General features: G+C 28.6%; 1 protein-coding gene across 2 annotated transcripts in view; it reads right to left on the bottom strand.

Annotated features, from left to right (window-relative positions):
* Positions 1–16,139, bottom strand: part of LOC107449776 (Golgi-associated PDZ and coiled-coil motif-containing protein) — a 35,877-nt gene that overhangs the window by 970 nt on the left and 18,768 nt on the right. For both annotated transcript variants that reach the window (XM_016065420.4, XM_071183936.1), the window contains exons 3-9: positions 15,209–15,384; positions 14,446–14,605; positions 13,410–13,505; positions 10,919–11,083; positions 9,467–9,546; positions 5,953–6,189; positions 4,361–4,414 (exon numbers count right to left, since the gene is read on the bottom strand). In XM_016065420.4, coding sequence (XP_015920906.1) covers positions 4,361–4,414; positions 5,953–6,189; positions 9,467–9,546; positions 10,919–11,083; positions 13,410–13,505; positions 14,446–14,605; positions 15,209–15,384 — 968 coding nt within the window. The remainder of the gene's footprint in view (positions 1–4,360; positions 4,415–5,952; positions 6,190–9,466; positions 9,547–10,918; positions 11,084–13,409; positions 13,506–14,445; positions 14,606–15,208; positions 15,385–16,139) is intronic.

Below are 16,139 nucleotides of genomic sequence, written 5' to 3'. Positions count from 1 at the left end.
AACGCAAATACCGGTTACCTCCATTTAAAAAATCTTCCACGAAGGCAAATTTCTCTCAATACGTATTGGGTTCAAAATTGCAAGGCTACAGAGTTGAACATTAGCAGTCGTAAACCCAAAAAATTGGGTTGACTGTTTAACGACGGTTATAAAATAAAATATAAGCGACATAGCACTTTAATTTGCTGGCTCAAATACTGCACATATGAGTGCTTAAACTCATTTTATTATTTTTAACACACTTGTTGTATTAATTGCAAATAGTAATCAGTATTATAATTAATCCTTATAATCAGACCAGGTAGAATGTAAATTTGAAATATTTCATCTGTTAAGGTGTATGCTTTATGTAATTACCTGCTGCATTATGTAATTGGTATAAAGTAAAAAAAAAAGTCAATGATATCATCTCAAGGAACATTAAGAACTCTACCCTTTCATTTACTGCGAAACTCTGTTAGGTCACCTCGCATCATTCATAAAAACATTACATGTATTGACCTAAACTTCTGGAAGAGTTTATACAAAATCATCAAAAACTCTATTGATCTTGCAGCTATGCCATATTTTTCAAATATTTGGAAATCTTAGATTTGTTCAATTCCTGTCAATTTATATTCTTACTTTTATTTTTTTTAGTGTGAAGAAGCCTCTATTGAATTACATCATCCATGTTTTGTCCTCCCTGCTGTTTATCTTACTGGTGAAGGTATGCTAATGTGACACAGAGAAATATGTAGGTATTAATCAAAATTTTTTTATTTGTGACTTAACCCTCCACGTGTGGCTCTCGCGATTTGAGTGGGGTATCAGTTTTGTCCCAAACTACAGGTTATGTGAAATCGCGGGCGAAGAATTCCCCCCCCCCCCGCTCCCTTGTTTCAATACTTATTCCACTTTTTCCCTGTGTAGGTTAAAAAACATCATTTGATGCTTATTTTCGCTGCTAGGTTGCACAAGAGGGTTACGTAATTTTTTTTTCTTGCTTGATTTCCCCCCACGTATTTGTGAGTTTGCATGCTTTTTGTTTTCATCCGCGCAATAAGTATTTATGAAAGATATGGATTTGCCGAATGTTAGCAGCATTATGTGTGGAAATAACAAACTAAAATATCTTGATTATGAAGATAGTAATTTGAAGTATTCCATAAATCTGGGCTTTTATTGAAATTTTTCTGTTTTATTGCATGAATTTTTTCACTTATAAACATGCCCACTGAAGTAGCGGACACTGTATTATATATTTTTTGAAAATGTGAAAGCTATTAAAATTCTTGTATTATTTTAAAACAACGAGTGAGGATGGGAATTGTAACATTTGAAGATAAAGAATATATAAAACAAATCGCCCCTTATTTCAGCACAGGGAAGTATAAAAACTGAGCCGTACGCAGAGGGTTAAATGGCGCTTTTTTGATATCCTTTGCAGCAAAATAACTTGGTCTCTCATTGGACCAATATTCAATAATTTTGTCTCAATAAAGTTTCAAAGCATTGTTATTTTTCCCCCCAATATTGGCCCTATATAGGATTGTCCAATTCACCCGATAATTTACATAACCAATATTGACTGTATACAGAATTGTCAGGTTCACCTTATATTTTATATTCATTTATGGGCTCTACATTGGCTCCATAAAGGCCGATATTGGCCCTGTATAAGGAAAATATTAAAAAAATCTAGCCATCCCAATATTGGTTCAATGGTACATGTTTATATAGGACTCATATTGAGCCCAGAGACAAGGTGTTGGGCTCAATATGGATCTTATATGAACATGCACTGAGGGACCAGTATTGGAATGTGTAGATTTTTTAATATTATTCCTGTATAAAGCCAATATTGGCTTATATATGCACAATATAGGACCTATATTGGCCGAATAATAAATATAAAATGTCAGGTGAATCTGACAACTGTATATAGGGCTATTATTGGTTGTAAAGTGGCAGTAAAATATCGGAATTATTGGGAAATAACGGCCCTTTTAAACTCTTATTGAGCCCAAGATTCGTCCAATGAGGATCCAAATTATTTTGTTGCTAGGGGGATTAGAGATGATATAAAGAGCATATTGTACATTGTCTTCAATTCAGCTGAGTTTGTTTACACTGTAAACAGTTTTTAAATTACCCAAAATTCACAAGCATGAATGATTTAAGCTGCTTGAAAGTTATGATAGCTTGCTCTAATATGTATGATTAATTAAATCTTGTGCAGCTGCTTCAATTTTCTAGGTAATTATGCTATCATTATGTTTAGTGTATATTTAGTGTTTATCATTGACAGTACAGGTAAAAGAAGAGGTATCTTCTAAAACTACAATGGTCCTCTATAGTGATTATAATAGCATAGCTACCAACTCTACTGAAATTTCCAGTAAACTACTGGATTTTGTACATTTTAGAAAATTCTCTAAAATTGAGTAAGTTTCCTAAAAAACTCCCTATTGAAATAGAATTTTCGTACAGATTATTGCTTGAATATTTAAATAAGTGTTACAAATACATAATGAAACGAACCTTATTTATAGAAATCAGCTTAAAATTTTTTTTTTCAGTTCTAAATTCTTCACTGTTCAGTTTATTTTATTCAGAGATCTCTTTTTAAATTAATATTAAAAAAATCTTTTAACTACCTTTGATGAATTAAATACCTATTACTATTCGAAAATATGAGTAAACATATTACATAGGAACAGTTCAAGTATGGAAAATATTACAGTTTTTCTATTTTGATCATTATAATTACCTATGGGTCAAATATTCAGGACTTTATGTAACAATTATCAGGAAATTTATATTTCATAAAATCTATTGAATTTTTTTTTATTCATGTTGGTAGCTATGGAATAGTTATAATGGGTAGTCAAGAAAGTAATTTTAGTGAGGTATCAAACTTAAAATTTATTACACAAAATGAACTCTAATCAGTCATATATTTTTTAATTCTGTTTGATTCCACGGGGCTGATGAAAATATCCTCAGTGGTAGACGGATCATAGGTTAGGACCCTTTGCTATCAGGCTAACCGAGGAGGTTTTCCTCTATATGTAATGCAAATGCGGGTGAGTTCCATCCAAGTCTTCCACGAAGGCAAATTTCCAATACTTTGATCCAAGAGTTCCCTTGCCTCCTGAATTGGGTTCAAAATTATAAGGCTACAGAGTTGAATAATAGTAGTCTGCTATTGGGTCAGCTGTTCAACAACGATTATAATATCATTATGAGTAGGCCGGAAATGATATGATATATGGTATGCAGCAGTTAGCATTAACAATACTGGTAAAGGAACCAATATCTTCTAAAAAAACAACGGTCCTTGGTTTCACCTTACTGTAAGGCGAACGCTCTATCCCCTGAGCAACCATGGTTCATGTAAGAATAATTTTATTTCATAAATCTTGCTGAACAGCCGATCCAACTTTTGGGTTTGTGACTACTAATGTTCAACTACATGGCATAGTAATTTTGAACCTAATCCAGAAACAAGGGAGCTCCTGGATCAAGTATTGGAGAAATTTGCCTTCTCAGAGGACTTTTTGATGAAACCAACCCACATTTGCACTACATTGAGAGGAAGAGAAAGAAAACCTCCCACGGTTAGTCTGATGGCAAAGGGACTCTAACCCATGATCTGTCTACCACTGAGGATCTTTCACATCAACACTGTGGTCAGTGCAAGCCGGATGCAGATGCGTATCTACCTACCATTGCTGGGATTCGAGCAACTGTTTACCTCGAAGAAAGAAATCAGCTTCAATTTTCCATGAAATGTTTCATGACTATTCGTTATTACTTTTCATGTGAGGAACAATTTATCTCAATGTAATTCAAACATATAAAATATCTGTTCAAAATATTTAGTGACTTATCTCCGGAAAGATTTTATTGAGAATCGGTATGAACACAGATTGATATGAATAAAGCAATTATTCAACAGTTATAATATACAATTATAGGCATAACTCATCAGTGTGAAAAGGAATGAAATTGAAACTGTCTAATTAAACGTAAAATGGACATGCTATAGTGTTTTGGTTCTATAAACAAGAATCTCTTTTAATGTCAAAACATCAAAATAACAGGGCAACCCTAGGGTGTCAGATGTGAAAATTTCCAAACATTAGGAATGAAATATCATTAGCCAATTTACTAGAATAATTCCCAGAAATTGAAATCGGTAGATGGAGAATAGTGTTAATGATTTTAGCAGAAGAAAACGGAATCCAATGATTAGAACGATGGATCCTGATTTTGGACATAACCAAATAAAAACAAAAAAATCTTTTACAATTGTTTCTGTTAATGGTGCTCTTAATATCCTTAAAATGATATTACAAGAATATCTTGTACTTACCTTATCTTTTCTTTCTCCGACATCAAAGACCGCCAAACATTGTTCAAAATTTTTCTGGAAGTTAAAAAAAGAATGTTTTTTAATATACATTGATTTAAAACACTAAAATAGATTTTATAAAAATTTATAATGGGGTTTTGAATTATTTTATTAAGATAATTTTAGAGTTAAAAATAATTCTTTACCCAAACTCACAAATTTTTTTCTCAACTACTTTTAAAAGAGATTTTTAAAAATCAATGCGTTGTAACAGTGTTTTTCATTTTTATTCTCCTGTGACTAGATAATTAATATTTTAACTTTTACATAACTGCCAACATGGATAAGAAAAAAAATCCAGTAGATTTTACAAAATAATATAAATTTTTTGATAATTGTTTCATAATGTACTAAATATTTTTCACATAAGGAAATTTAGGGATTTTTACAGTCATCAAAATAGAAAAACTGAAATATTTTCCAGTTGTGATTGATATTAAATCAACTTGAGATGTCATGTATTATGTTTACACATTTTAAATAATAATAAGCATTTAAGATATTTAAAAGATTTCTGAATGAAAATAAACTGATTTTTAAAAATGAAGCTCTCTTCATTATGTATTAGTAATACTTATTTAAATATTCAAGCATACTTCGCTTATTCTAACTGGACTATTGCTCTAATTTTATATCTGTTTAATGTGCCTACAACTTGTGACTTGGTACACAATTATATGTTGTTGAATAAATACATGTTGCTATTTTAAAATAATAATTCCAGTATTAATTTTCATTTACTTTCTTTACAAGTAAAAGAAAAGTCATTAAACAAAGTTCTTTATAACTCTAACACAAATCATAAGTTGAAGAGTACTATAGTTTGTCTAAAGTAAGAACTCCCCTAGCCATTCATCTGAACCCATGGCAGTGACTATGGCAAAGAGGTATAACTATTTCATGTAGGGGTGTGAGGGTTATTGTTTAGGATAGGTTTTGGCTCAGGTCAGGGAGAGAAAGGGAATATTTTTCTTCCGTCTATTTTGTTAACCCTAGAGTGAAGAGGAGCTAGCTTTCCTGAAATGCATTATTCTTGTTTCCATAGCAGCAGACGACCTCAGGCTTTGAGGCGGGAGAGTTCTTACTGTAGACAAACTATACTCTCAACATAACAAACTTCTATATCTCGAAAACTTTGATCAGTAGACGCACATGCAGACTCGCAAGAATTTCATTAAACCTGTAAAATGATAGGTGCTTTCATGCGTTATGTACCGACGGAAAGCTCAAATGGAATGTGGTTGAATGAATTGTGATAATGTTGAATAGAACAACGTGGCAAAAATTAAAATGGTAAAGAAAAGAATCTCATTTTCGAAAAGGGAAAATTAAGCACTTTTTAAAAACTTCTAAGGAAAAATGCATCTTTAAGTGCTTTTAAAAAAAAAATAAAAAAAAAAATTAACTCTTTTTAAAAACGCTATGCACCATGGATATTACAACACATTTTCACTCATTTTATGATGGTCTATGTTAAATTTTGGTAGCCCTGGAGTAACTATTAATTACGACAGTAAATATTTATAAGGTAAAAAAAGTCAAAAAGGAGTTACCTATCAGGAACTATGATATCAACAACATTTTCTTTGTGCAAATAATTTGAACTTTCTGAGTTTTGATATGTAGGCTCCTCTAAAGAAACATTTTCCTTATTGGAGGACTCATCATTTTGATTGATGTCAGAGGATGGGTCACACAAGGAAGATGCAGAGACAGCCTTGTCGACCATCTGCTGCTTCTTTGCGTACAACGAAAGATGTTGGGTGGTGTGACAATCAAAGAATGGACACCTTAAAAGAAAATTTGTTTATAAATTTTTAGAAGAAAAATTACAAATATACGGTCAAACCTCAATTTAACGTACTTTGATTTAATGAATTCTCCGATTTAACGAACATATTTTCTGTTATGACAAAAAGGGTGCTAAAATGCTCTCATTTAACGAATTTTTAGCTTTGATTTAACAAGCAAGAATTGATGGGGAAAAATACGCACATAAAAGTAAAACTTAATTTTTTGCACTTAAAATCTTGAATATTTCACACCTTAATCCAAATGTGTAATGTTTTTTTAAAAAATATTTTCACACTTCTAGTTTGAAAACTAGATTTGTTTAAAAATTGATTTCGATTTTGATATCAATAAAAGTAAACATGAAATGAAATATTTCAATTAGATACTCCATTATATTAATATTTTTTCTGATGAAAACAACGAACTGAAACATATTAAAAGTGTGTAATTGTATGTATGTATTAAATTTTAAAACCAAGTAGATGTAAAGAATTAATATCATTTTAAAGTTTATTTCCTAATGTATAACTCATAATTTTTAAGCTCGTTGTAAACAATAATCACTTTTTTTTTTCATATCTGAATATCTGAGGGTATTTTGTATTGATATTTTTATACCATACTCTTTACCAAAAATTTATATTCGATTTTACAAATGGATTTGTCTGTCCCAATCAATTCGTTAAATCGATGACCAACTGTAAACCAATGAAAAAATATCCTAAAAATAAAGAAAACATTGAAGAAAGAAAACCTAAAAAAAGGGTTTTAAAAAAATTAATACAGTAATCATCTCAATTATTAATGGGTAAATTATCTACTTAGCAATTGGCCATCGTCTGAAACTAGAACAAATTCGTGCGTTCCATGGAAAATCTTTATTACTGTTTTGTTTGCAGTAGATTTTGGCCTGAGATATTTTGTCCTTGTAAGATTTTGTAGAACTGGGTGCCCGGTGCTTACATATTTTGGATTAGTACATTTTGCTTAAAAATGATATTGTACAAAACAATTTTGCAAGTAAAGAATTGATTTAACTCTATAAAACACTCACAGGTGATATTTGTTTTACTTTCTTGAGGTCTGTCTGCGGATTTTAGTTATTAGCGGTTATATAATTACTTAATTCTGGAGAAAACTAATAGTCTATTATAAATTAAATTTTTAAAAAAAGAAAAACAATCTAATATGATGATCTGCCTAGTTCAAATTTTATTTCATATATTAGTAAATAATTATCTCTACTAAATTAAAATAATTATTGCAAATTATAAAAATATTTAAGTACACTTAATTTAGATTTCAATGTATATCATTTAATATCCATTATTTAACTTTTGCAGTTGATGAAATTTTTAGAATTCAAAAGTTCATGCAAGTGCTGATAAAATCTCCAAACCTTTTTATGTGATAAAAAATTTATATGCAATTACAAGAGAGCATTTTTTAAATACATTTTTAATGATAACTTTTAAATATGTGGCAATCTGTTATAGGTATTTATCTTTATTCTCAAAAGTTATAAATTTAAAAACTAATACATTCAGTACCCAATTTAACGAACACGTAATTATCAAATTTTAAAATGTAAAGAAATTTTCCTTTTTGAACTGATGTTGAAAAATCCCTATTCAAAGAATAATAAATCCCAAATTAATAAATTATTTTGAACAGTAAAAAAAATATTAGATTATTTTTCAAGTGACTTAAATATACATATTGTTATATCAGCTTCCTTGAATAGCCTATATAGCTCATAACTATGACGTTGTATCCATAAGCCATCCACATTTATAAGCACAGAAAATTTTTCTAAAGGCTTTTCTCTAAAAAACAACAAGCAGGTCTGCTTGTGATTTAGTTAGAGACCATGTTTAAAGTCCATAAGTCAAGACAGGTCTAATGGTTGTGTTGTATAGCATTATTTTTGTTTGTCTCATTATTAATTTTGACTTTAGAAATGTTCTTAAGGCATCGATTAGCTGCTATAAACATTATTCAGAAAATGCAATTAACAGTAAATAAAATAATTTCAAGTAAAATAATTCAGTAAATAAAATATTTTAATATTAACTAGTGCATATTTGTATGCAGCAATTTTTAGTTTCAGAACAAAAAAAATTTCATTTCTAACAATGAATATTTGTGCATAGTTGCTTATTACAGTAAGTGAAAAAAATTTATGTTTTGATTCCCCATAATATGAATAACTCCAACTTAAGGAATAAAATTTTCAGCTCTAGTGAATTCATCAAATTAATGTATTATGAACCATAAATGTATCATAATAACCAAATTAATGTATATGAACCATAAATGTTCATAATACATCATAAATGTATTATGAACCATCCAAATAAATAAGATTTCTTTAAACCTAAACATGAATGTAAATTTACAAAAGGAAATTTTTTTTCACATGTTCGAAAAGTGTAAAAGGCAGCAACCCTGTGGCGACACGGTGACATTTTCGTAGAACAATAACAAATTCTTGCAGAAAGATTTTTCCTGTACAAAGCAAAAAATTTTGGTTTTCTTTTCTATAAAAATTTTCAAAATATTTTATCATTTCTTCAGAATTATATTCAAAAGATGCCTTTCTTGCGCATTTGAGTGGGGAAAAAAATGCTTCTGATTTTTCTATTCTCATTTGAGAATAATAAAGAATAATTAGGTAAAAAAAATTTTCTTTTCGGCTGAATTCTATTTTTTATGCAGATTATTATTCATTTTCACATAGTTTTTAAAATCCAATATTTTTAATACGATAATATTTATTACAACAACAGAATCTGAAAACATGCATTAAGTAACCCCTTTTTAAAGAGTCCGGTTTGCGTGATTTCACTGTCGTTCTTTTTTTCGGTAATTATAGCTACGGATTTCACAATTTATTATTATTTTTTTTTAATGTGGTGATGATATACAAAATGCGAAAAAGGAAATAATTAGTGTGTGTTTTCCTCCTACAAAATGCGAGAATATTGCCCATATTAGAATAAAAAAATATTACATATTTAAATAAAAAAATGATTTTATCCAAAAAAGTTTTTTTTTTAAGTCGACGCTACTGTTACTTTAAATTAGTAACATGTGTATTTGTTATTATTGAAAGTATCCAGCAGAAAGACACTAGTACTGGAGAGGTATGTCGCAGAAGGCCCGAAAAAATTATGCCACAGGGGGCAGCAAAGCGTTATAGAACACTAACTAATGGAATATCATCAAAATTAAAATATTTCTAAAACAAGATGTACAAAACTGCAAGATTACTCATATGTTGGGTTGTTTTCATCGTTGCCCCATTCTTCGTCAGGGGCGACAAATATGACTTCAAGAGTAATTTTTCCATGCTGTCAAAAGGAAAAAAGAATTTTGAATAAGATTAAATCAATATTCTTACTATTCAGCTTTATTATAACAGTCTGAAAAAAAATGATACATTGAAAGAGAAAGAATGAACAAAATGTAGAACTTCTATAAGAAAGGTTTATTTGTATATTAAGCTATACTTTTAATTTTTATTTAACTTAGTTTTTGCAATTAAGTGTCATAAAATAGGATAGAGAAAATTTTCTTGGAGAGGAACATACTTTCAGATGTTCCTTTTTTCATGATGAATTTTCTTTTCTTTCTTTAAGTACATTTGGTGGTATACAAAAAAATAAATGTGTTTGATTAAGAAAATCTAATTTAAAGCTCATAGAAGAATGTATCACTAATTTCATTAAAATAATAAGAATTGAAGAGGATAGATAAAGAATTAAATATAACAATAAATGTAATACAAACATACTAAAAATACATTTAATTCAATAAGTACAAGATTTTCATACTAAAATCAAATTCACTAATATGAATTAAATATAAATTTTCAATTTTTCAACTACTTGATATAAATATTGGCACATTATATTTTATTGTTGGTATATAATTATTATTTCCTTCAAAGCTAAATTTAGATGTATATAAAACAAACATTTACACACATTCATACAAATAAATGATTACTCAATTACAATATATAATATTAATGTAATAAGGATTACCTTAATTACACTGTATAATCAGTAGACATAATTATATTTACTATGAAATGTACTGCATATTACAAATGTGTAGTTAGACATAAGTTGATTTCGTGTCATTGAGTCATTGCAAAATTAATTTTATCATATAATTTACATCTTTAAAAAAAATGCTTAGAGATAACTTTATGTTCAAGTCTTACTTCAACAACAATAAATAGCTATTTACTCTTACTCTTAATATTTCAAAATCAAAATACTACCATACTCACTATCTTCTGTACATTCATTGCTTGTTAGTCCAGGAGTCGATTACTGAAAATAAATTCTTTCCTTTTGACTATAGAACAAAAAAAAAAATTACTGAAAAAGAATGATATAAGCAATTCTTTTTCTATTATGCAGTTCTCAATTAGAGTCCAAAATTACAGAGTTAAGACGTTCCATTCAAAGTCAGATTTTCTTCTTTCAAACAGATTATGGAGTTGCAAACATCCTTTTTTTGTTAACAAGTTTAGTAAAAGAATCTGCAAGGTTTCTCTTGTTTTGTACATATTGCTCCAATTGGTACTGCAGAAAATTTTAAACAGTTGGCCCGAGATAATATTAAGAAAAAATTGTGACATAGTATACAAAAAATTATAACAAAAGTTTCAAGCATTCATAAATGAACAATAGCAGTAAATAACAATATTACTTGGTTGGAAAGAATTTGTGCTGCTTCGTTGTGCCTCTTGTCAGTTAGATCAATTCCATTGACTGAAAGAATTGCATCTCCGACAAACAATTGACCATTCCTCCAGGCAGGCATGTTAGGATGAATTTCAGATATCACAATAGGTACCGCATGTTCTTTTCCACCCTTAAAAATATTTAATTGCACAAATAATCTATCTGAACAAACAGTAAACATGTGATATTAATATTCATAAAAAAAAATTTCAAATTTAATATTGAGTTGCCACTCAAATCTGGAAGAAAAAAAATTCCCAGTGTTTCATAATTACTGTGCTCCTGTGTCAGCTATATTGGGTTGACTATATATATTTTAACTGCTGGAAAAACTTAGAGAAAAAAAAACAAAAGCTGAATAATGATATAGTAAAGGAAATAGTTTAGTATAGTTGGAATATTATCTTTAAACATCTCATAAATTATGCATTAAGAGGCCACCATTTTTTAAAAGACAAAAATAAGAAACAAAATTCCCTGTATTTTCCGTTTGTAAAGAAAAAAAAATCAAAATTCTCTGCATTCTCCCTGTTATTTTAGGTGATTTTTAAATTCCCTGTATTTTCTTTGTTCTCCCTGTGGAGTGGCAACCCTGTTACATTTATAATAGTTAATCGTTTATAATAGTGATTATAATAGCTGGATTTTAAGATTAATTAAAATAAACATTGTTAAAATTTATTCAAAATTGTTATTTTATGATAAATCTAGTTCCAATTCGATTTTACTTACTTTTTTCATAAGAAAAAAATGGATTTAACAAGTTACTTATAACTTATCCATGCTTAAAAAATAATTTTCTCTACAAATATTTATATCATAATATTCAAACCATATCATCATATTCATTAATTCACAACACTGTTCATACCCATTTCCTGTCGTTCATTCTAATTTTGAGTTTTCAGAATAAATAATAACACATAGACATACAACAGAAGACATTTGTAGTGCAAATCTTGAAACAAGGGTCTTGGAATTTTGCATTACATTCATTTCACTTATTTTTAAATTTACCTACAAAATACGGCAGCAATATTAGCCTGGAACAAATCAATCAGAAAATGCTTTAAAATACTTTTTACTCACAAGTTATTAAAAACACAAAAACATACAATTATAAGTATTTACAGAATTTTTTTTTTTTAATTTTCTACAGCATTAAAACAGATAAACAAATTTGACAGTTTTGATTTACTTAGCTTTTAAAATTGTAACCTCTAAACAAATAATGAAAGAAAAAAAAAACAGAAAATTCTTAACTGCAATTTTCCTTGTTTACACCTGCAAAGTTTATGGTTTATGAAGAATTGTAGTTTATAGATTTGTGTTATATAAGGGCTGCCACTCAAATCTGGAGGGTAAAAAATTCCCTGTATATTCCAAATACGTATTATACACAATGTATTAAGAGGAAACAACAATTAATGTGTTCCTGTGTGAGCTATATTGGGCTAACTATACTAGTTTTAATTGCTGGAAAAGCTTAGAGTAAAAAGGTACAGCTGAACATACTTAAATAATGCTATTATGCCTACTTAAATAATGCCAGGCTAGCCTGGTTGATAGGACACTGCAGGGCTGGATTACCCATTAGGTCAGAATAGGCCATGGCCTAGGGGCCCCCTTAATATGCATTTTTTGAATATAAATTTTAAAAAATTAAGAAAAACAATGATTTTTTCAAAATGTTATGATTATTTTTTAGTTCTTATTTAATAAAGTAAAATTTAATTTATTATTATTTATTTTTATTTTAAATATGCTTTGTTCAATGAAAGGATATATAAATACTTTTATAGTTGAATAAATAAAAAATTTAATCGAAGGGCCCCAAAAATTTTAATGGCCCTGCGTATGTTTAATCTGGCTCTGGGACACTGGGCCCCATGTCAAAGAGGTCGCAAAGATTTTGTGACTGATGCAGTCACAAAATCTGTGCAGTCACAAAGTCCTTCATGTTCCCATAACAAATCATACCTCTGGAGGAACTGATCCCTTAGTTTCTTTGTCTTCTGGATTGGTTCAAAATTACAAGGGTACGAGTTGAACATTAGTAGTCGCAAACCCAAAATTGGGTCCGCTGTTCAATGATGATTATAAAATAAAAAATAATGAAATAGTTTAGTATAGCTGAAATATCTTCCTTGAATATCCCGTACATTGCCCTTTGAATGGTCACCATTCTTTAATAGACGAAAATAAAAAATAAAATTCCCCGTATTTTCCCAGTTTGTAAAGAAAAACTCTAAATTCCCTGCATTTTCCCAGCTATTTTAGGGGATTTTTAAATTCCCTGTATTTTCTTGGTTTTCCTTGTGGAGTGGCAACCCTGTATATGGATCTTCTACTGTATTTTAAAGCACTTCCAAGAAATTAAGATTAACATTAAAAAAATATGTTTTTAAGCAAAAAATAGATAAAATTTGAATAGATAATAGAACAGTAAAACGTACAGTGATTGATATACCTAAACCTTCATTTTCCCCCTTTTCTAAAGTTATGAGTCTGATCTCTCCAACTCCTTGTGATTTCCTTAATGAGTTAAAATCCTGAATGGGGTAAAAAAGAAATTGTTACGATTGATAAATGTAAATTAAAATACATAATATGAGAATAAACATATGTAGCATACATGAGTAAATAAACATGAATCTATTTCATATTTTTTTTGTTGTTAATCTTTTAAAAACAGTTCTAAAATGAAAAAAAAAATCATGCTACTATTAAGCTACATTAAAAAATTGACATTTAATCTTCAGAATCAATTTAAAATTCAATTTGATATTCTGTCAATGAAACCAAGAGAATTTATTCTTAACCCCACTACCTCAAATTTTCAGGAAAATTTTAAAAATTAAAACATTGACAATAATTTTAAAACATTTTTTTCACTTGATTGGTTAATAATTTAAGGTTAGTAATTAGGACATTTGGGTACATTAAGTTATTAATTTTTAGAATTTGTAAAAATTTGTAAACATAATTTAAAAACAACATCAGTGATAATTTCTAACTTATAGCTCTATTTGAAAAAAAAAATTGTTTATTGTGCATATTTAAGTATTTTATATTCGCTGTGTCAGATAAATTGAATAAGGAACATTAAGTTTGAGCATGTGTGGTCCACATCACCAAATGTATACTTTTATAGTTATCTGATACCACGCACCATTTTTTTTCCATTCCCTACAATTAGTTCACACTCTCCCTATATATATTTATATATCTTGTTCAAATTTTACAATCGTTAATAAAATACTTTTTTTTCATCCCCTCAAGTTCAACTACATTTTTTTTAAGCTTGTAGTGAATGACACTTGATGTTAATACAGTTTTTTTTCAAATATTAATTCATTCATTAAATTTAATTAATTAATTTTAATTATTTAATAAAATTTTCTTTGTTGACCTAAGTAGGAATTTATTTTTACTTGTTTAATATTTAGGAGAGTTGAATAATAACGTTTGAGAATGAATAAATAGAATTACATGGGCAGGCGGAGAAAGACATCCAAATCCTCTCTGAGCCTGACAGGCTCTGATGACTGTTTTGTGACGATGAAGGTGTATCTCAGCTTCTAATTGTTCCCATAGTCTGTTGTGGTCTTCAGACTTTAAGTCTTTGCCCAGTAGTTGAATTTGTTGGATTCTACAAGCAAAACACATAATTAGCGTTAAGAAGAAAGAAAAAAAACAATGAATCTGAGGGTATATAATTATCGAATACGTCAACCTTCATCTATCAAAAGGTATCTCAAGAAAGAATCAAGTTAACTTGTGTTATATACTAGTGAATTAGTATTTATTATAGTGGTAGTTACGCTACAAATCTTTAGTGGTTTAATAAGTTTCTAACATGAAAATAAATAAATAAACGGTATTAGAATTAGTGATGGCATGAGGCACAGTTGGGTCATAACTTGAGTTGCTGTAAACATTGAGCGTGCAACAAATGTACATCATGCTTTTTAATATTCTTAGTTTCATACAACATTTTTAGCTTACTGTGTATGATCAAATGAAATTGAGTGAGTTAACCTTAAATACAATAGGATGATAATATTACATAGAAAACATTTTGTAGTATGTTAATTATTAACTCAGGAGAGCAGAATATGTCCGATCGCGTGAACGAGGATTAAAGGAAATCTAGAAATTCCAAGCAAAATTTTCAACAACAACTAAATTAACATCAACAAAATTCTGCCTTTAATGAAGCTTATTAAATTAATAAATTTTTATAACTTGTTACCTTCCAGCTAGTTCTTTTTCTAGATATTTTGCAGCTAATCTTGATCCAAACAATTCACTCTGCAGAGCAACATTGCAAAGCTTGACGATTTCATTTTCGTTTTTAAGTTGTTCAATATGAGATTCTGTTAGAGATTCTTTATACACTTTAGTACGGTAAGACTCCATTTCTGATTCCTAAATACAATATCAACACATCAATAAAAAACAGGGTTTTTTTAAAAATATTTTAACAAACCATTTTGTTTTTAAAAAGTAGACACAAAATTATTTAAGTCAATAAATTAAAAATGTAAAGAAGATTATAAAATTTTCAACCTCTTCACAAAATTGCAAAAATAACTACTAATAAATTTTAAAATAATGATAGTAAATGGAGCAAATACAATTTGGAACATGTAACTAAAATACATTTAATATAAGAGGTAACAACCTAAGTTTATTCTTGTGAAGCAAAAAAGAAATATTTTTTATTCGACTTCAAGTTGCATGTTTTGCAATATTATCAACAACAAAAAATAAATGTACTTATTTCCCTACACAAATTTCATTTATGAAATAATTTGACAATTTAAGGAATGAAATAATTTGCCAATTAAATGAATGAAATAATTTGACATTTTAATGAATGAAATAATTTGACAATTTAATTTTGAAATAATTTAATGAATGAAATAATTTGACAATTACGTTCTGAAACATGTAACTAAAATAAATTTAAAATAAGAGGTAACAACAGAAGATTTTTCTTGTGAAACAAAAGAGAAAAATATTTCATGCAACTTCAAGTTACACGTTTTGTAATATTATCAAAAAAATTTACTTTTCCCTATACAAATTTCATTTATGAAATAATTTTAATGCTTTACCTTAAATGAGCATTGATATGCATGAACAGGTAATCACTCTGAATGCTAAGCAATTTTATATTG

The sequence above is a fragment of the Parasteatoda tepidariorum genome, chromosome 1 (assembly GCF_043381705.1).
Source record: "Parasteatoda tepidariorum isolate YZ-2023 chromosome 1, CAS_Ptep_4.0, whole genome shotgun sequence".
Lineage (NCBI taxonomy): Eukaryota > Metazoa > Arthropoda > Arachnida > Araneae > Theridiidae > Parasteatoda > Parasteatoda tepidariorum.
Note: the sequence above shows the minus strand (reverse complement) of the source record. Positions and strands in the feature narration are given on the sequence as shown.